Source organism: Falco peregrinus, chromosome 9 (assembly GCF_023634155.1).
Source record: "Falco peregrinus isolate bFalPer1 chromosome 9, bFalPer1.pri, whole genome shotgun sequence".
Lineage (NCBI taxonomy): Eukaryota > Metazoa > Chordata > Aves > Falconiformes > Falconidae > Falco > Falco peregrinus.
Window position 1 is genome coordinate 19,287,064 of NC_073729.1, and position 20,886 is coordinate 19,307,949.

At 38.7% G+C, this 20,886-nt stretch overlaps 1 protein-coding gene across 5 annotated transcripts in view; it reads right to left on the minus strand.

The window, feature by feature from the left end:
• The window catches only part of ABTB2 (ankyrin repeat and BTB domain containing 2), a 156,325-nt gene extending 135,473 nt beyond the window's left edge, over window positions 1-20,852 (minus strand). The window contains exons 1-6 of one of the 5 annotated variants that reach the window (XM_055813322.1): window positions 19,712-19,826; window positions 18,426-18,461; window positions 16,702-16,796; window positions 16,069-16,148; window positions 14,680-14,869; window positions 8,295-8,444 (exon numbers count right to left, since the gene is read on the minus strand). In XM_055813322.1, the coding sequence (XP_055669297.1) occupies window positions 8,295-8,298 (4 nt within the window). In that variant the 5' untranslated portion in view covers window positions 8,299-8,444; window positions 14,680-14,869; window positions 16,069-16,148; ... (1 more) ...; window positions 18,426-18,461; window positions 19,712-19,826. Of the gene's footprint in view, window positions 1-8,294; window positions 8,445-14,679; window positions 14,870-16,063; window positions 16,149-16,701; window positions 19,827-20,757 lie in introns of those variants that run through there. The other 4 variants (XM_055813321.1, XM_055813319.1, XM_055813320.1 and 1 more) reach the window with 4 other exon arrangements.
• Between the last annotated feature and the right edge of the window lie 34 nt (window positions 20,853-20,886).

The following is a 20,886-nucleotide window of genomic DNA, read 5'->3' on the forward strand; positions in this document are numbered from 1 at the left end:
GAAGCCGGTGTGCCGGCCTTTGAAAGGAGCCTTTGTGCGGCAGCTTACGCGGCCCTGACCTTGAACCGTGAGCGGGGTACGAGCGGGGGGTGCCGGGCTGGTTTCTCCCCTCCCTCCCTCCGCCCCAGCCATGGTCCGGCCCGGGCTGGCGGTGCGGGCCGAGGGCGCCCCCCATCGGCTGTTCTGGGGCACTGAGGCGGCTGCGGGGCGGCAGGAGAAACCGTAACCCCCCGCACCAGGTTCGCCAGTTCTTAGCGTTTAACTTTCAAATGCAGTTTTCACGTCTTTTTACAAGAATTAACATTCCTCTCCCCGCCCCCGGCGCCAAAGATCACAAGCCCGTTACTATGCAGGGGCCCCCCACCACAAAAGCGCGCAGGCGGGCCCCCTGCCCTTCCGCGGCCGCGGAGCCCTGAATTACATCGGCAGTAGGTGACCGGGAGCCGACAGGGAGAGTGAAGGCAGGCCAGAATCCATTTTGTTAGTGCTCTGCCTCGTTTTGGTCCTCCACACTGGAAACTGCAGTGACTGCAAATATCTGTCATTTATTTTTTTCGGCAGCTTATTTACAAACACAGCATTTTACTTCGGTTCTGTAAGATACCCTGAAGCTCTGTGCTCATTTTCTCTCTAAAAACCTGTGAATTTTGGCACTCACAAACCTAAACAGCTACTGTGATGGCTTGCACCAAGCAGTTCTCTCTGCCTTGAGTAAATGGCATCCTCCACTTAGAGCAGCCTGGTTGGTATTTCTTGTGCTCTTGCAGAGTATACATATTTTTTTCATATACTAGATTCCAATAAAAAATATCCAGTGTTATGTCCTGTTGTCTTTTAGTTGTATGAGGCCAAAAGATTCCACTCAAAGCCGTCTACATTTTTAACAGGAGGCTGACTGCAATGACACCCATTTTACAAGGCAACAATGAACACATCAAACGCTTTGACTTTTCTGTTGTTGTTGTTAAAAAGGAGCCTGGAAATCTGCATTTTAAAATTCTAAAGGTAAATATTTTAGAGTCACACTTGCAGCGCAGCAATATATTCTCAGCCTGCAGTACTTTCCCTTAATGACTACTTGCAACAGAGGAAGTAACAGGGTTGTATTTGCATACAATCTGACCTAGAGTGCAGTGCTTTCATATGAAGGCCGGAGCTAACAAATACTTTGAGCATATGTTGCTATTGACCACCTATTTGCATGGCTGGGAATACGCTGTTCCCCAGATTTTTCTCTCATCTGGGATACAAGAGCTTTCCTACTTCAAAAACATTAATCCCTTACCAGGATCGCATTTTGTATTTTTGTACTGTGGTATACATGTTGCTTGGTGTCAATGAAAAAATATATCAGAACTGTTACATAGACATTATTTTTCAAGTATTTAATTCATTTTACTTGTGCACTTCTGCTCACAGGATCAAGCCGCTCCTGTTTATACTAAAAGACAAAGTACTTAACAGGGTGTACTAACTTCCCACTAGTTGACCCTCAAAAGCTTTTTTTAACATTACATCTTCTTTTATCTTTCTTAGATCTAAGCCAAACTATAATACAGTGCTCTGCTTTTTCATAGCTTCTCCCCGTGAAAGCATGAAGCGTAAGTTGTCTGATAAAATCAGACATAATTCAAAGTCGTTCAAATTTATTTGAAAATTCTAACACCTCACCACTTTGTTTGTGCCCCACTGTCAGTTCAAAAATACCTATTTCCACTACACAATTCTAATACCTCAGTTGTTATTTTACAGATCAAAGCTAACTCTGTTATTTTGTCATATTTTTCAGGCTTGAGCACTATTTTTAAGCATTTCTAGCCCAGCAAAGGCAACATAGCTGACAGTACACGTGGTAAAGAGGTACCTGAATGTAAGACAAGGCATCACTGATTCAAAGTACACAATTTTAAGTCTCATGCATTCAGTCAATACACTTCTTTTAAAAAGATTATCTTTCCACTCTTGCATCTGTATTTAATCCTTTAGATTAGGTACCATGGGCTACTGCAGAGTAATTAACTGTGAATTTGGGTAGTTTACCATGTGGCAGCCAGCCCTGATGTCCCTACATCTCTCCACTGCCTCCTCTAAACAAGGGTACTATAGGTTAGTTCCTTGTCCATATCTCTTCAGATCATACACAGATGACTTGTGTCTTCACACTGACCTCTATGCGAATGGGAAGCAGGCAGTAAAACCAATCTCTATCACCTCTTTCTCACCAAAAAGCTTTTGTGCCTTGTTTTGCGATGTCTCTTTGCAAAAGCTTTCTCTAAAATTCATTCTGTTCTGTCCACCTCTTAGGATTCATTTCAATCATAAAAGCAAGCATAAATTGACAATGAGAATGGCTTTGTAGTTGGCCAATGGGAACTTGACAGCATTTGGGAAAAATGCAGCTGTGCAAGTACTTGACACATTTCTGCAAATCATTTCTATTCTTTCCCTTTATTGCACTTCTCCCATACTCCCACACAGTTTGTTATTCCTACCATTCCAAGTAATGTAACAATACAAAAATCATCTGGCTTAACAAGCAGTGTCTGCTTTCTTACTTCCCTCACACAGTGTTTTCTCATTGTTAGGAGTTACACCGCTTCCCATTTTCATAATATCACAGATCATAGTTCCTTACACAATAACACTTTGCCTGATAAATCATTCTGTCCCTCCACTGCAAAGTTATCACCAGCCTATTCCAAAGGGAAACAAACTGGGGAACAGACACCCCCCCAGCATGAAAATGATATTCCTAATGGATGATTTAAACCTCAAGCTCAAAGGTATCTGTCACAACAAAAACAAAACTGGGGTGGGAGGAATAGGACCAGACAAATAAAGGTTCTCTACTAGCACTTCTCCATTTCATGTGCATTACTTATCCGTGACAGAACAAGTTAATCACATGCTCTGTGCTCTTTCATGTTAATTCACTATCTTTATCAGGGAAGGAGAAAGAGCTTCTTTTGTAACATCTCCAAGAACAGCTAAAAGAAGCAAGAAGAGTGGAAGGAAATAATCAAATTATTCTCTTTATATGAAGTAGGAGAAAACTGTTCACTTTCAGACCAGAGGCATGTATTTGTAACAAAACTAGCCTATGTTATGAAAACTAAGGTATGTTTCCAGAAAGCAATTGCTATCCTGAACTAACACAAAATTGCCAACCCAAACAATCAAGATTACAAGTCATACATCAAAATGTTGATATGAACAACTTAACATTCCTTGATTTATAAGGCACAATAAGTATTGAGCTCTTTATGTATATGTTTCAACTGGAGCCATTAGGGATTGCAATTTATTTTCATACAATAAAAGTCAATTTTCTATAGACAGATTTTCTTATCATCATTTCTCTCCAGAATTGCAGTGTTAAGAAAGTAGAAGATATCAGAATACTTTCAGGAACATAGGCAGAACAGATAAAGGATGTAATGGTGGAAATCCCATGATAAACAAAAATAGGGCACTCTAGAAGCCCTATTTTTCATCGTGTAAAGAGTTCAGACAGAAGTGTTAGTCTAGCTCTGATAAAACTCTATCAAAGTCTGGAGTATAAGAGTCTAATTTTAAAGTACCTCAAAACTGATTAGAATTTAAAAGGATCAGCATTCTCTGATACACAAATAACAAATCCATTTAAAAAATTAATCAAGCATTTGCTTTATATTTTTAAGGAAACATAACAGTCAAAGCAAATGTAAAGCCCTCATAAACTTAATCTGTACCAAAGACTCCAAATCAGTACTTTTAAAAGTAAAAAATTTAAACTATTGAAAAGAGTAACAAAATACACATTAAACCCACAAAATTCAGTGTATTCCTTGAAAATAATATTCACATGTACACTATTGAGCAGCATAAACATCCCTTACCACTAAGTTCAGTATCAGCTTTATTTCTCTCACTTGAAGTTAAGAAGATTCAAGCTTTTCCACCAAGAAAAAAAAGGGGGGAAGGAGATGGAGAAGAACAAATAAATAGTTCAACTATCCTCAGCAAAAGACTCAAGCTGTTTGAATTGTGCAACCAAAACCCTGAAGTAGTACCTACAGAACACCTGACTGAGGAGCCGTTTCCAAGCTTTATTCACTGCAGCTGTGGGTGGGAGTGTTAATGAGCCCAAAGGTTCAACAGCTAGCCGGGCTTCTTCATAGGGCATGAACTGCTTTGATGGTCATTGCTAGAAATGTCCTTCTCAAGCTGCTGTCTTGTTTTCAGCAAGTGCTAATTCTGGATGCTCACTGTAAAAATGTGGCATTTTTCCTTATATAGCTACTTAATTTAACTGCATTTTATCTGCAACATTCAAAACCATCTTTTTTTAATAAACTTTAGCTCTGTTAACAGTTGCTGCCCAATACCTGAAAATCAGTCTAAGCTCACACACTAGAATATGGGGGGGGAAAAGTAGAGATGAAGCATGACTACTGCAGGTGAATCACATATCAGGTCTAAGTCAGATTTAAAAAAAAAAAGTTTTCTACATTTAAGAGAATAAATTTTGCATATTTTCCAAGCAAAACTGATGGAGGGGTAACATATGTCTGGTGTGTTTTCTACAATACAGCAAAATCCCCATCCAAAGGCCCTCAATATATTGTCTAACTGGAGTTGATGGTCCAGTTCAGCAAGTTACCAAATTGCCACTGCTAACCTCACCAACTACCAAGGAGTAATGGAGGTACCAGCCGAAGAAAGACTTTTCCCAATATGTAATGTCAGCTTCTTCCCCCATTCATTTTGCGTAGTATGGCTTTTTCAAAGGTTACAAAACTTAGATTTCAGAATGTGTTAATTGGCAATTCAGAGGTAAATTTACTTGACAGCACTAATTAAAATTTAAAAAGAAAACACAGAATCTCCTGGACACTATAATTTCAGACCAAGCCTTTGTTATTCAAAATCCTCAGAAATAATACTATCCCTTGTGTAAACTTTTGACATACTTAGAAGTGACTGAAGTCTACAGAGGGTACATTGAAGAAATCTTCAGGCTTGTTGGTTATAAGTGGTGATCTTACCATCTCCCTGTCTTTGTTTTATCTGTGACTTAGACTAAAACTACATTTTGCCATTAACAATTCCACAGAAACACTCCTGCCTAACAAATCCTGCCTAGTTATTTTCTACTAGTCTAATAAAAGACATTACCAGTCCTTATAACTTGCCTCACTGATATCCTTAGCCTGTCAATTGAAACAGAATTTCTATTTAAAAAGAGATCACTATTAATTTTTATTCAGTAAGCTGAGTTTGCTTAGCGTAGGAAATCAGCACAGATTAGCTTTACTGTTATTTGTAATGACACATAAATTACTACTCAAAATTATTACTATCAAGAAATAAGGGGTCATGTCTATCATGACTAACAGTGACTGTTAAGCAAGACCATTTAAAAAACTTTCAATTGCCAATGATTTTATACAACAGCCCGCTTCTGACACATTTTCAAATATGAACAGAACAAGAAACATTGAGAATCCATTACAAAAATCCTTTTTACTTTCAAAACCTGCCTTTTGCAGTAGATTTAATTAGAGAGGTAAGGAACTTGGAGGTAAACCTCTGAGCACATGTATGTCAGATTCCTGAGATGAACTAAAAAGTGGTTTGCTGCTGCTCTATAGATAGCTTAACTGGACAACTTTTCCTGTACTGTGCTCCAGAAATCATTCAGAGCAACTAGCTAGAAATTCATCAGCCTCACCTTCATCCTTGGAAAGGGGATGGAACAAATAATCCTGGAAACCATTTGCAAACACATTGAGGGAAAAAGAGTGATTTAGAGTAGTCAGCATTGATTAATGAAAGGGAAATGATGCCTGACTAACCTGACAGCCTTCTATGATGAAATCGCTAGCATGATGGATGAGGGAAGAGCAGTTGGTATTGTTTATCTTCACTTCAGCAAGGCTTTTGACACTCATTCCTGTAACATCCTCACTGGCAAATTGATGAATTATAGCCTAGATAAGTGGTCAGGGAGGTAGAGTTAAAGCTGGCTGAGCTGCTGGGCTTAAAGACTTGTGATCAGCATCACAAAGTTGAGCTAAAGGCCAGTTAGCAAATTGGCAGGTGACAAAACAGTGGGAGGAGTGATCGCTACTGCCATTCAGAGGGTCCTTGACAGGCTTAAGAAATGGTCAAACAGGAATCTCACGAAGTTCAACAAAGGTAGGCACCAAGTCCTGCATCTAGGGAGGAATAACACCATGTATCAATACATGCTGGGGGCTGAGCAGTTGGAAAACAACTTGGAATAAGAAGACTTGGGGATCCTAGTGGGAAACAAGTTGAAAGTGAGCTAGCAGTACATCCTTGTGGCAAAGGCGGCCAACAACATCCTGGGCTGCATTAGGAAAAGCATTGCCAGCAGGTGGAGGGAGGTGATCCTTCCCACTGCTCAGCACCGATGATGAGATACATCTGGAATGCAGAGTCCAGCTCTGGGCTCTCCAATTACAGAAGGACTTGGACATAGGAGCCGGTCCATCAAAAAGACACAAAGATGACTAAGGGACTGGAGTTTCTCTCATTTTATGAGAGGCTGAGAGACCCGGGACTGTTGAACCTGGAGAAGGTGCAAGAACATCCTTGTGTATAAATACCTGATGAGGGCAGAGCAAAGAAGACAGCTAGGTTTGTCTCAGTGTGTCCAGTGAAAGAACAAGAAGGAATAGGCCCAAATCACAATACAAAACATCCCATTTAAATGTTAAAAAACCCTCACCTTTTCACTGTGAGGATGGTAAAACACTGGAACAGGTTGCCCAAGGAGGTTGTGGAGTCTCCATGCTTGGAGATATTCCAAACCTGACCAGACACAGTCCTGGACTACCTGCTTTAGCTGACCCTTCTTTGAAGATTGGACTAGATGATCTCCAGATCTATGTGTGGAAACCTGCTACAGCCCCATGTGCCAGAATACTCACTTATTTGGATGATTTTTTTTTTTGTCGAAATTGCACTTGTTACTATACCCATTCACTGGCTGCAACATTAACCTATCTCATGAGACACTTGATAGAGCAAATTACATGTGTAGGTTGCAATGGATGTGTGTCACGCTTCCTGGTATGTGTGCACTGAAATAATGTTCAAGTCCTCAACTCTCTTTCATTATCTAGTAATACAGTACTGACAATAACATTACCAAGAGCCAACCATATGATCACAGAGTCAATGGAAAGAATTTATAATTAAATATTGTATTTTTCATAATCCTTAGCACTCAAGAAGCTATCAGGAAACGAAACAAAATATTATCCTCTAACACTGTTATGAAGCGGATGCCCCAGGACACATCAGTCAATGTTGAGAATAGTGTTTATATAAAATGGAAAACAACACTGAAAAAAATTGAAGACAAATGACAGGGGAAAATGCAAGGGCAAAACCCTTAAAAATGTCTTCTACCTTGTCTGCAATAATTCAGAACCTTAGGACAACAGCTCAACATTTACTGTGGTACTGACACACATCAGAGTAGCAATAGCTTCCTAGCTGATGAAGGATCTCATTCCACAAGGTTCTTACCAGCCCTCACAAGGGCTATTAGTGAGCCCTATAGTGACAACTATAGCCACCAGTCTATACAGTGCACAAATTCTGCTTCCCCTTGGTCGTGCTTAGCCAGAGCTTTATTTCCCCAAGGAATACCAGACCCTGCAGGATTAGACAGCTTTGCTGTATCACAGTTAACCTACTGACTCCCTCTTGAGGCTGGCTGTATGGAAATACTGCAACAACTCTGTACTTAAACTGCTCCAGCATGTCTGTCAAATGTGTAGTAATTGAATTCACTGCAAAATGAAGAATGTGCAGGGGAGACGTGAATGCCAGCTTTCCCACTGCTGCGTGAACAACTGCTGTTTGACACATTTCATGCAATGGGAGTATATGTGAACACTGACGAGGCACTGCATATGTGACAGTTTCAAACAGATCCCGTCCTACGATATGGCACTATCACCACAAGGTGTCTTGTCTCACAGAGTGATCAACAAGTGCACAATGCCAGGCATACATAACTGTTTACAACAGTTGCACTATTGCCCAGCATAATGTCTAAACTGCATGGTAGTGAAGCCACTGACTTTCTATTTATAAAAGAAGAAACAGAGATCTGCTTGCTTTCCTTATCCCCAGCACAAAGCCTCTGGCAGAGGGAGCACTCCTTTCTGTTCACAATATACACACAAGACAGACACAACATAGTGCACTGTTGCAGACACCTGCTTCAGAAAGACAAAACTTGCCATTTTGCATGAGAAGGAGGTTAAACTTACTCATTTGTAGATCACATTCCCAGAGCAGCACCTGATGAGGTGGCCCATCATGAGACAGAGCGGCTCATCATGATAAGGTGTCATGCCTACCAACCTACGACCTATGTGTCTCTCTGTGCAGTAAACAGGTTCTTGAGCAAGAAAACGTAACTGGAAGAAAAAGGAAAGAAAAAGCAAGTGAGACAGGGTTGGGGAAACACAGTGAGGATAAGCATGAAGCTGATGTATATTACAAGAATCGCAGTGTAGTAGTGGAACTTCACTACTCTATTTTTCTAACCTGCCCTCAGTCAGGAGCGAATCAAAAACTTTGTGATGCTTCAAGTGCTTTGCTTTGAGTTGAAATATGCCTTTAAGAGGATTAGCAGTTTAAGTTCCTGTCTGCTGTGGAGCTGGCACACACTATGCCATCCGCTCTCAATGAACTGTTTCTTCCAGTGTTCTACCAGGCCTCCTGTGTCTACTGTTGGCTAACTCTTGGCCGTACAGCTACCCTGGGTACTTACCGTAAAAGGAGTAAAGCAACATCCCCTACACTGTGTGAGCACACCTGTCACCATGTACACAGTATTCCAGCCAGAAATAGAAGTCCTATGCTGAAGGTTAACAAAAGGCGGCATTCTTGTGTTACATTGTCCTGGTCCTGTTCATGTTTTGACACTGCCCTACATCAAAAGGTCAGTAGTGCCTACCCTGTCTTGCACTGTATACTCTGTAATGCATGGAGCATTCTCCCTCCCATCCTTGCTAAGGTATCATGTGTGGCCTAGGGTGACAGGCCCATTGGAAGATGTCTTCTGCAATTAGGAACCTCTGAAAGGAGTTGGATAGGAAACACACATCAATAGGAAAAGATAAGAGGTGTGGTGACTATCCCTTCACCAAGATGATGCCACATAATTTATATAAATGGCATTCCAGCCTGTTGTTGATGTTGTTTCCAAAGGAAGTAAGGATTGACTGGGCTTTGTACCCAGGGAGCACTAACTTTTTGTGATCTGCACAAGAAAGATTCCAAGGAGGCACATACACGCACGGGAATGTATGGATGCTTGTCAGAGCCTTTTCTTGCCAGGACATGCATGCATCCTAGTATATTTAATGCAGTCACATGCTCTCCTTCACATATATTCTGCTTTCATTTTCTGAAATTAAAAAGGGCCCTGCTCACCACTATTGGCAGAATTCAGGGGTGTTAAGCTACCCTAATACCTACTAGCAGTGTGTCAGGCTGATTGTGCTGGAAGTGACACCTCCAATCTAGGCCATCTCCAGGCATGACAGAACTATGCCAAAGTCTTCTCACGAACCCAAGCCAAAATGCTATAAACACTTGATGGTTTTGTGTTCAGATTTACTGGGTTGTTTTTCAGGTTATCCTGAGCAGTGTCAAGGTGCTGGCAACCCTCCCAAAAGCCATACTGCTTAGGCTAGGTGTGGTACACTCTAGCAGGGAGTAAGGCAGAGTATGAAGCATAGGAGAGTATGATGCCTTCTGGGATGGCACGGGAGGACAGTCAGGCAGAGGTAGCCAGACTTTGCACAGTGCCCTCCACACTGTCTTTACGACTGTCTTCTGACTATTTTTTCAGACACACTGACACTTCATCAGCAAGGGACATAGTACATTCAATCCAGAGACACCTCAGGAGTGAACTAACTATTCAGGTTAGACCATGGAGGCCCAGGCCAAGGAATGTGAGAGCCATGCAAAGGGACAGTGCAGATGTATCCAGGAGATCCTCAGCACCACAAAGGACCTAGCAGCTACAGTAGTCATCTGGCACGCATGGCTCATTTTAAGCCTTGTCTAAATCTAGCATTTCATCTTGATTCTTCCCATATTTCATTAAACTCTTTCAGCCACCAACTCATTGCAGTTCTGGTTTGGTAGTGAATCAATAATAACATATTGAGCCACCAGAGCAGTAAAAGGGCAAGTAAGAGAGACAGACTCCTGCAGTACTATCCCCATAGCACTCATCTGGAAGGCAGGACAGAGAAAACGTCAAACATGTTTGTGGGAAAAACTACAATGCATGAGGATGTCCAGCAACAAAATAATTACTAAAAGAATGCCAAACATGTTACAATAAGGGGGAAAAAAACCCACAACACAAGGTCTTCACTTGCACAATTCTCTCTTCACTAATAACTTCCTATCTTTTTATGTGACCCCTAATTTTCTTTTCTCTGATTTCTCTGATAAGAGACTTCAGCCATTTCCAATATATAGTAGAAAACCTTGCCTACCTGCACGTAAATAAACCTAGAATAGAATCTTACAAATTTTTCAGTTGGACGTATACTTCATAGTGTTTAGATACCTCAGAGCCAATATTACATAATGTTAACAGTAAATAAATGAGTGATTGCCAAAAATTAGGGTGAAATTTTAACAAAATTATATCTAAAATCTGTAAGGCATATGTGAAAAGTGCTATATAACTTACCTAGCATGACCATCAATATTGGCATTTTAATGAAAAAGAAAATGGAAAACAAAGCTTTGCAACATTAGTAGGCCACTGAAACATGAAAGTTTGAGATAGAGGTAAAATTTTTGGTTTTCTCTTAAAGATTCTGTAACAGTTTCAAAGAAATCTTTTTACTCTACATAACACCATAACAGCACAGTAACTAGTATTCTAGTATCCATCACTAATTTATGTTGCCATATTAAAAATTCTAAGAAACCTTCAATGAGAAGATTTAATCTCAGTTTGTTGGAGCAAGAATTTGTAGTTTCACACTTATTATCCAAGTGAGTGTACGAATTAATGGAAATTTTCTGAGTTTATATGATGGCCAATAAGTACCTCACACAATGCACTGTTCATACTTTTTCAGTGTGCTTGCTCCTAGTTCTTATGTGAATGAACAGTATTTTACCATCTCACTATTCTTGTGAAGATGCTGAATGTGTATACCACCATACAGGTTTTGCTACAGCAGAAGAGCATGCATACTTCCAACCCAAAGAGTAAAATAATGTGAAAAACAGCAGGGAAACAATCACATAACAAGGTTCCAAAACTCACTGTCAGTTCAGTACATGCACATGTAGCTGAGTTGTTTATTAGCACTGTTGGCTCAAGACCACCTCATCAACATCCAGCCTTAATAAACATAACACCATCCACCTTCTTATACACGTAATTCCAGTTATGACACAGGGTTCCTTGTTATCATATAATCCAGGAATATTTTTCAAACAAGGAGACTGCTGACACAGGCACACTGTTATTGCCACTCAGGATGAAGCATATGCTGTAAGCAATGGATAGATAATTACCAACTCCCTTTTTTTCCCACCTACGTCATTGGGAAGGCATACCTGTGACACATCATCTGTAATGGCAGTATCACAGTGCTATACAATGCTCTATGCATAGCACATCCCAGTAACTGGTCCTAAAAAATCATATAAGAATAGTCTGTATGATTCAGTAGAAGGGGGGCTGGCACCAGGATCATGAAATATGGGATCCATCAGTACTCAATAAAATGATGATTCAGAGGTGTATCAGAGGTTGACAATAGAATTAAATTAAATGAAGAATGGTGGGTGGATGTCACAGGATAAGTCATTAGAACTGGATCACAACAGAAACCTCCTTGTTCAGATCCATTAAAATACAGGGGGATAGACCAAGGTCTATCTCTAATCCATAGAAGAATACTTGGCAGTTAATACAATGGAGCCTTTTGTGAATAGGATATGACTACTACTACTGGTAAGCAGGGAAAACATCAATGTGGAAGAAGATGGTGAAAAGATCTGTCATGCAGGCAGAAAATTAAGATATCTCTGTATCTTGAAACATATTTTGAGATTTCAGGAAAATGTATGAATAGCAGTATCAAACAGAAGAGGTATTAGCACACTATAAAAACGAATAAAGAAACCCCCTACAACAGTAACAACAAAAGATAAGAAAAAAACCCCTCCTCAGCCAAATAATATGATAACCAGAGAACTACAGAAAAAAACCCTGTTTTCACTGTTGGACACGGTTGTATCATGTATTAATTTCTTTGTAGCAGTAAAAAATTATCCAACATTTTTAGACTAGAAGTACTGAAAAAAACAAAGGCAGCATATTCAGTGAAAAATACGTATTCCTTATAAAATTGTTTAGAAGTCCACACTATGGACCAAGACCCAGCTGTGCTGTTCAAACACAGAACAAACACTGCTCATAACCCAACAAAAACAAGAAATGCACATAAAAGGAATGCTGATAGATCACTGTAGATCTGTTTAGAAGGTTTTAGCAAGTTCATAAGTTTGATGGCTTTTAAGTTATGACCTTTATTTAGTTTTTATCCCTCCATTGTAAGTTTCTTGGCAATGTAAATGGCTTGTAAACCTTTTGTAAATATCTTGTACATGGCCAGCCAGGGTGCAGGGGACAATTAGTAGTGAAAAAGAAACATATCAATATAATTAACCTGATAACTTAATGTCAACCTCCAGAAAAAAACCCAGCAAACGAATAATTTGTTACAGTTTCCAGGTAAGTTTCACCACTTAGTGGCTGTCATGAAACTGCCAAGTTCTGTGCTACTATGTCAAAGTAACTATTACCTCCTCTAGCAATTTCTATAAAGCAGGAGCATGTTTTAGAAACAGATCTCTCCATACATGTAAAAAACAGAGTATATTTAGGATATATAAAATTGATCCCAATGTCTAACTAAATGCTGTAAAGACTACTGTAGTTATGGAATTACTTTGCTTTTTTTAGTATATTAGATGCTTCCATCATTTTAACTTACCTATTTGAAGCAACAAATTTCCTATGAACAGAAACCCTAAGAAAAATGAGGTCAAATGTACATAAGACAACTCTGGCTTTAAGAGTAGCCATACCTAAACATACAGAAAAAATTCTGCTGTTTATTTTCCATGCACCTACCTGTGGTCAAAACAGTCAAGGGCTTGTCCAGGTCTTTTATTCTATTCTACTTCAGCAGAAATCTGAAGTAGTCCCTGGCAATTGTGTAAGTCTTAAACAAAATAATGGCCATCTTTGCAACCTATAATGACATATAACTAGTCAGTGTGAAAAACTGCTTTTATCTGAACGACTGGAACAACAACTCAGATGCTGCCATTAGACAAGACAGCTGGGGCAAAGGGCATCAGCAAGCTGCTGGCCATATGGCAGGCACTGTGGTGGACCAATTATCCCAGGCTAGAAGAGCTATTCTATATTTATCTAATATGCTACTAACAGTGCTTTATTTCACTCTGACTGTGCCCCTCGCTTCTCTGAATCTCATAAGACCATGGAATTTTTTGTAGTCCTTCTTATTGTCAAAATTAAGATATGTAAGCAGATGGTATACAGACTTTTTACCAGTATTCCATCCTTAGATGCCTCCTATTATGATGTAAAATATACTGGGAATGACAGCTACTTAAAGTGACAAAATTGGCTAAAATATTCACACCAAAATAAAAACAGATGTTCAAAGGTACTGAGAATCTACAAGCCCTATCAATTCAAACAAAACTAATCAGTGTGCTCTTACCCTAGGATTAATTATTCCCTTGGTTCTATTTGCAACCTTAAAATCATAGACTCGTTTAGGTTGGAAAGACCTTTAGAATTATCGAGTCCAACGGGACCATCTCAAGGGACAAACCTTGTTTTACATCTACTGCTGTTACTCCTCTTAAAAGGACAACTTAAGAGACAGCCATGATCCTCCTTCAATAATAAAGCGGAATTTTAAAACTGCATTTATTTCAAAATTCAATGACATTATCTTCAAAATATCTGAGTTATGTTCACCATCTATTTATCAGCTAGTTTAGAGACATGGAAAATAAATCAGTGATGAGCTAGCTTCCATTAAATATTTTAAAGAATTTTTCAGGACAAAAAAGTGAAAGAGAAAACATATTAAAGTACAGGTCGATTATAAAGATGTTAAACTTAGAAAATATTATTATCTTAATGGGATCCTGCCAGGCAATCTCTGCCTTGGGAATTTGCAACAATTACCTCCGGGTGCTTCCATGGGAAACTGACCCATCAAGTCAGCACACTAGATTATTATATATGTAAAACGCTCACTGATACTCTAGCATACAAGTATCACGTGTTCCTATTACAATTGTCACATGCACTGTCATAGTCTCTGATGTATCTCTGCCTGCAGAGCACCACACCTTTCACAACTTACACAGAAAAAGACCAATCTGGCCTTTCTTTAGATACCTAAACATTATTTAGATACCTAACTTAAATCTCTCAGGTTTAACAGTTTTGACTTCATTACTGGATCATGTATGGAGAATTTCTAGCTACTTGCCTATTGGTTTCAAAGATAGTGACATCTTCTCTTTTTGTACTTTACAAACGCAACATACCTTCTTCCTTGTCCTTCCTTGTTTCCCAGCATCCACATTTGCCCTGGGTACGGCAAATCCATCTTGTTTGTTGCCAGGCCACTGGCTGGTTTGTTTGGTTTTTTTCCCCATGAACTTCCTGTGATCACGTTATTGCCTCTTCCACTCATAATCATGATTTTATATTCACAGGAAAATTTAGAAATCACCACTGTAAAGAACAATGTGTGATCAGATGACAAATTTTAACATTGTTTTAGTACTAAAACTATGTGAAAGTTGAGGTATTCACCATGCCTAAATGCACCGTTACTGGTGTTATTCACCTCGCAACCTAAATATCAGTCATGCACTCAAAATGCCACTAATTAGGGTTTTTCTTTCAAAATGGAATACCCAGACGATAAAGCAGTATTGATACTGTTAAGGCACATAGGCAATCTCTTTTGTTCTCTTCCTATTCTGTAGACCTCTAATAAAGCACATATCAGGTATACCTTCCCACCTGCAGCATAGAATTAGATGTTTAAATCTGAAATACTACACTGATCTTTCCAGCACAGCATCAAACTATTCTTTCTTTTGCTTATGGATCATAGAAAAAATATAATGGGCAAACAAATTCTGTTCATACACAAAGTAGCAGCTTCAGTTTAGTTCCTTTTAATGGCATATTAATGAGTTGTATGAATAATCTCTGTATATCAGTTGAGAGCCACATTGATGCATTTAGCTATAGACATATATCCAAAATTTTCAAAAGCACATATCTAAATCTTACTGGCAATAAAATAATACCCTGATTTTCCAGTCCTGCTGGGCAACCAACATTTTTAATTGCCTTTAAGTTTCTGAAAATTCCACTCGTTTGAAGAACCGGTTCATTTAGGATTCTCTTCTTTCTACAGAATTAGAACATATAAAATGACACCTATTGTAACAAGGTATCTCTTGGATCAAGCATCTATATTTATACATGCAAACATCCAGCAAGCCAATTAAGCACTTGACTAATTTAAAGCACATGTCATGAAGTCATACTGGATGGTTGACCCATTTAAAAGTTTAAGAGCTTCTGATTTTAACAACAGAAAAAATATTGCTGTGTCTAGTTTTAAATATTTTCTCATGCAGAATGAAGCATTAATGGGCAAAATCATGTTTCAAAATAGAGGTTTTATTAACTGCTATTAGCTAAATGCTTCAGACAATGCAGAGAACAAATGCAGAAAAACATTTATCAGCTTACTTATTGGTGCTTTAACTTGAAAGAAAATCAAATAAATGCAAAGGCATTAACGAAAGAAAACTGTATTTTATGATTTGAAATAATTTTAATAATGTAGTTTCTAGGAATAAAAATAAAGAACTGAGATATCAGAATGCTAAATACATGTTTGAATACCTTACCACCTGAGAAGTGCTGCGTTTCTTAGTGTTATTGTTCTGCTCTCAGTTATCTCAAGTATAATGCAGCCATCTTTCGAGCACTAAATATGAAACACAAATTCTTATTATGATCATTAGGAGTAATGTTTATGATAATTAATACATTATTGCAAAACATTAATATAGATAAATAAAATAATATTTTCAGTAAAAATACTGCAAAATTTATTTTACCTTAGGGCTGGTGTATCCATTGACATTTACTAACCACATACACTATTAAAGTTTGAGGAATCACCGAAACCTTTATTATCTCTGGAGAATGAAAGAAGCAGAGGAAAAGAAAAACATGTTGTTTGAAACACGTAAACTACTATTATTCTAACACACTTTTCTATGACTGAGGGTAGACTTTTTGTCTAGTGGTTTAAATTAAGACCTTGTGCTAGTAACTACAGTAGAGGATGGTGGAAAATTACAAATACAAACAGAGGTTTCCTAGCTGCGTTTTCCTAATTTTCTTCTATGCATGTCTTCTCAGAAGTCCATGTTTTCTCTCTGCTATGCATCTCAGTATCTCACTCTGTCAACTGTCAGCCCAATATATATATGCTATTTCCCATAAAAACCAGCTTTTACTTCCTGCCTGCTTACCTTTTCCACTACTATTCTCTCAATCCTTAGAAGTTCACCTCTTCTGAAGATGTTATATTTCACTATTTTCCATGTTTTTCATTAGAAACTGATGACTGAAAATACAAAAATAAAAAGGCTACATATAATTCAAGCTACTGAATTATAAACTTATGATGATAGCTTAAGCAGCAAAATGTTTTCAGACATAACTTACAAAGTATATAAAAAGATCTCCAGTTTATTATTACCTATCTTATATTCCATCTCTTCTCACCATGTACTATGTCTACCATCTTAGCACCTGCCACCCAGATGTTGGCTGACTAATGGCACAGACTCCATGTCTATCTAATTGCAAGTTTGACGTATAAAATCGTTTTGGGTGTGTATTGCCACTTGGGAATCAAGACAGACAATATGTTTCATCTACTATATTACGGTGAACATTAACCTGATGTTTCTATTAGTATTTCTCTGTTTTTCTAACATATAATAGCAACCTTTTCCTTCTGACTGTACTTGCTGTATCTACCTCTCAATCCTCTGTCATGTAAATGAACAGTTAAGTAGTTCCTCTTTCCTTATATGTTCCTCTCTCAGTGCTTTGCCTGTGCCCTGATGCTTACATCAGACATGACAGCACAAGGATCAGTGGACCAGTCATTTGTAGAGGTTCCTGAGGTACTTACTGTAAGTATCCCAAGGCTGGATGCTTATAACAAGGCCAATTGTTATTTCAAGTCTCAAGAATAGTTTTGTTATATTACTTCACAGTTGGAGTACATGCAGTAGATCAATTTGTTTCATGACTGAAAATATATTCAGTAGTATCAATTATATTTTTATTACATGAGCCTAAAACAGGTCTTTCTGACCTTATTTCTTCTGGCACAGGTAGAAAATGTACCCAAGCCTCATCTCTAGATACATAATTTGGATACTCTGGGAGATAGTAGTTTGAACATTTTAGTAGAAGGGGAAAAAAATTAAGTCTTCCAATCCTGTGATAAGTATTTTCACCAATAGTCAGTTTGATAAAAAATAAGCACTCTGTTTCTTTTTCCTGATCTTTTAGAATAAAAGTCATTGTGGCCCCCATGTTCTGTGCTGAAGTTAAATGCTTTGGCTATGTAGAAGTACTCTGAGCATACTTACTCAACAGATGTTGTCGAGAACATGGAAACATTTATGAATCTGATGTAAACATAAGCAGGCGGTAGGTACCAAGTCGGCCAGCTGACATGGCTGATATATGTATCATGAAAGCTTTAGGTGCCTATGTAACTTAATTAGCAAAGCAATAGACACTACTGACCTTGTACTCAACTAATTCTAGACCATTCGCTTGTGTGTAAATCACTGAACTATGCGTAAACTTTATATACAGCACGATTCTGTGTGTGTGCATGCGTCAGAGTGGAATTGACCTTGTAGTTTGTGTTTAAACTCACTTTAAATACAGAAAACAAAATACAAATGCTAAGTATTATGACTTTTAATCTCACAAAATCTTAATTAAGGGTGAAGTGTGGTTTGGATTATGCCTCAGAAAGACACGCAGCAACATAGAACCAGTCTCCCCAGCTAAATAAAGATGATTAATTTGGAATTGTTTGAAGTTTGTTTACTTAATGCATACAAAACAGGAGGCTTATGCAAACAAATAAGATGCCGCGGGAATTAAATATCAAAATAGATGGGGGGAAAAAAGGAAATAAATACAGATATCCACATCAAGGTACCTGTGGAGTTCAAACCAGTACTCAATGCTTTCTTCACTGAAAAGATAGAAGATTAAGGTGAGATGAGAGAAAAATTTCATATTTGTTTCACATTTAGCTTTGTATATAACCTTTCTTAACAAATGCAGTGGCTTGGTTTTAGTAAAGCTAAAGAGCAAACATTTTGGAAAAAACATGCCACTTGCTCTCTCTTGGATATTTTTTTTTTTGCGTATTTTCTTTGCCAATATTTAATCTCTTCTTTTTTTTTTTTTTTAAACACACACATACATGTACATATACACACATATATCCTTTCCTCCAGCATTACCGTTATAATAAGAAGAGTTTATGGGAAATGGAAGAGAAGCAGCTTTTGCAAGTTACTCTTACTTTGAAGCAGATTTGCGACAAGCAAGTTTATCTACACATATTTGTTGACATAGTATTAAACTTTAAAGGAAAAGCAAACAGTGAGTTTTCATGAAAATGTCCACATTTCCCTCATTTTGCTGGTTAAACAAACTGACATATCAATTACTTGATTTAAAGAAAGTGTGTATGCACTCCTAATATTAAGTCTATAGGACTTGTCAATCAGTCTTTTCTTATGAAAAGACCATATTTTTGTAAAACAGTCATTCTAAAAAAGAAAAGCTGTATGGAAGAACAACACATAAGTCTGAATGAATACCTGAAAAGACCATTAAATATTCTCAGGAATGGCTGACGGTGAGGCCTACAAACTTAGTTTGCAGAATGGGAGCTAGCAAGTTGAAAACTAAGTTTTCTGTGGGTTGAGACCTTGTTGCGAAACTTGGATACTTTTCTCTTTGGCTGATACTAATAGAGAGTTTTTTGCTGTGTACAAAGACTTTTAAGGCCTTTGGGGATTTGCTCCCGTTTAGCTTTACCAAGGATCTTCTGAGTGTAGTGGAAGTCTGGCACATGGAAGTGATCAGTGGTTGCACAGAAGATGCAGTAGCAGGTATAGTCTGATGTTGTATATTTAGCATATTACAAACATAGGGGATGATCTTTCCTGCTCTTCTTTATGACATTGGTTATCGTGTTAAGGAAGAAAAGATTGAGACTTGGAGACATGAAAGAAATGTCCCAAATAAGGCTGAAGCACAAAAAAGGTAGTTTAGTGTTCTTACCACGGAGGAAAAGGAATAATACCATTCATGATATTCCCTATGTAGTACAGACCTGAATTTGTGAGTCTTAGCCATCTAATACATAACAACACATACTAGATAAAACAGTTGTCCGATTGAAATAAGGAGCTAGACCATTCTTTGTACCTGTCAAGAGAAAAAAATGTGTACATAATCTTGCAGACAGGCATTTTCTCAGTTTCATTTCTTTCTGACAGGCTATGGGTAAACAGAGCTGCTCTGCTTCAGTGTTGTAATATGTATTCTGTAAAGAACCATACTGGATTCCACACACACACACACACCCCCACACACACACCCCCCCCACACACCCACACACCCCTCACACCCCCACACACACCCCCACACACACCCCACCCCCCACTAGCTGGTTCAGTTGCTTTTATAAACCAGCACTCCTGTAAACCACATTTGGGTAATTGTTTGTTTGGACAGGTCTCCTATCTGCTGTGATTACCCCTGTCATTGTCATTCAGGAAGAGCTAATAAGGGGAAAGGTGTATATATCTTAGTTTTCTAGCATGTATAAGAAGTCTTACCACCTGTCTGGGTCCAGGAACCCCCATACAGAAGATTGTGCCATGAAGTGCAAGTCCAAAAAATAACTGGTAGATAAATATCTTAATCTATCTTTCAAGTGTCCAGTGTCACACAACCTAATAGTTTAAGACAGATTATTCATGTTGTTGGAAGGTTTTGCCTCAGAAATAGGAAAAAACCCTGCCCGTTAATCTCTTTTACCACCTGCAGTACTACAGTTGCCTGACGGGAGAAATGTATTTACCTCGTAACTTGTAAGTACAACCCATGGAGTCTTCTTATTAATTCAGAAGTAGGTTTTTTTTTAAGGTTACAAATTCAGGCCTCCAAAGAAATCCAGCTTACAGTTGGGCACGTACGAATTATGAGCAGTGTTCGTGTATCACCTGTGCTTCATTTGAGGTACAAAGACAAGAACCAACATTTAACTATAGTCTCGGTCACTCCGATTTTGCAATTTAAAACATTTCTTCCCGCTGAAACAAACCCTGCCTCTGAAACTCCCTAAATAATTGCAGTTTTCACAGTGCCATCCTGTAATTTCCCACACCGCTGAATGCCGTCTTCCCAATCAGCAGCTTTAGAAAGTTCCGACATCGCAAAACTGGAAACACACACCAAAAATTACACACCTCCACACCACGCCATAATTAAACACACCGGAGTGCCGAGGGAAGGCTGCTCCCCTCACCGGCCCGTCGCCGACCCCCGTCGCCTCAGGCGATGGCGGGGCTGCCGCCGGCACCGCCTCACAGCGCACG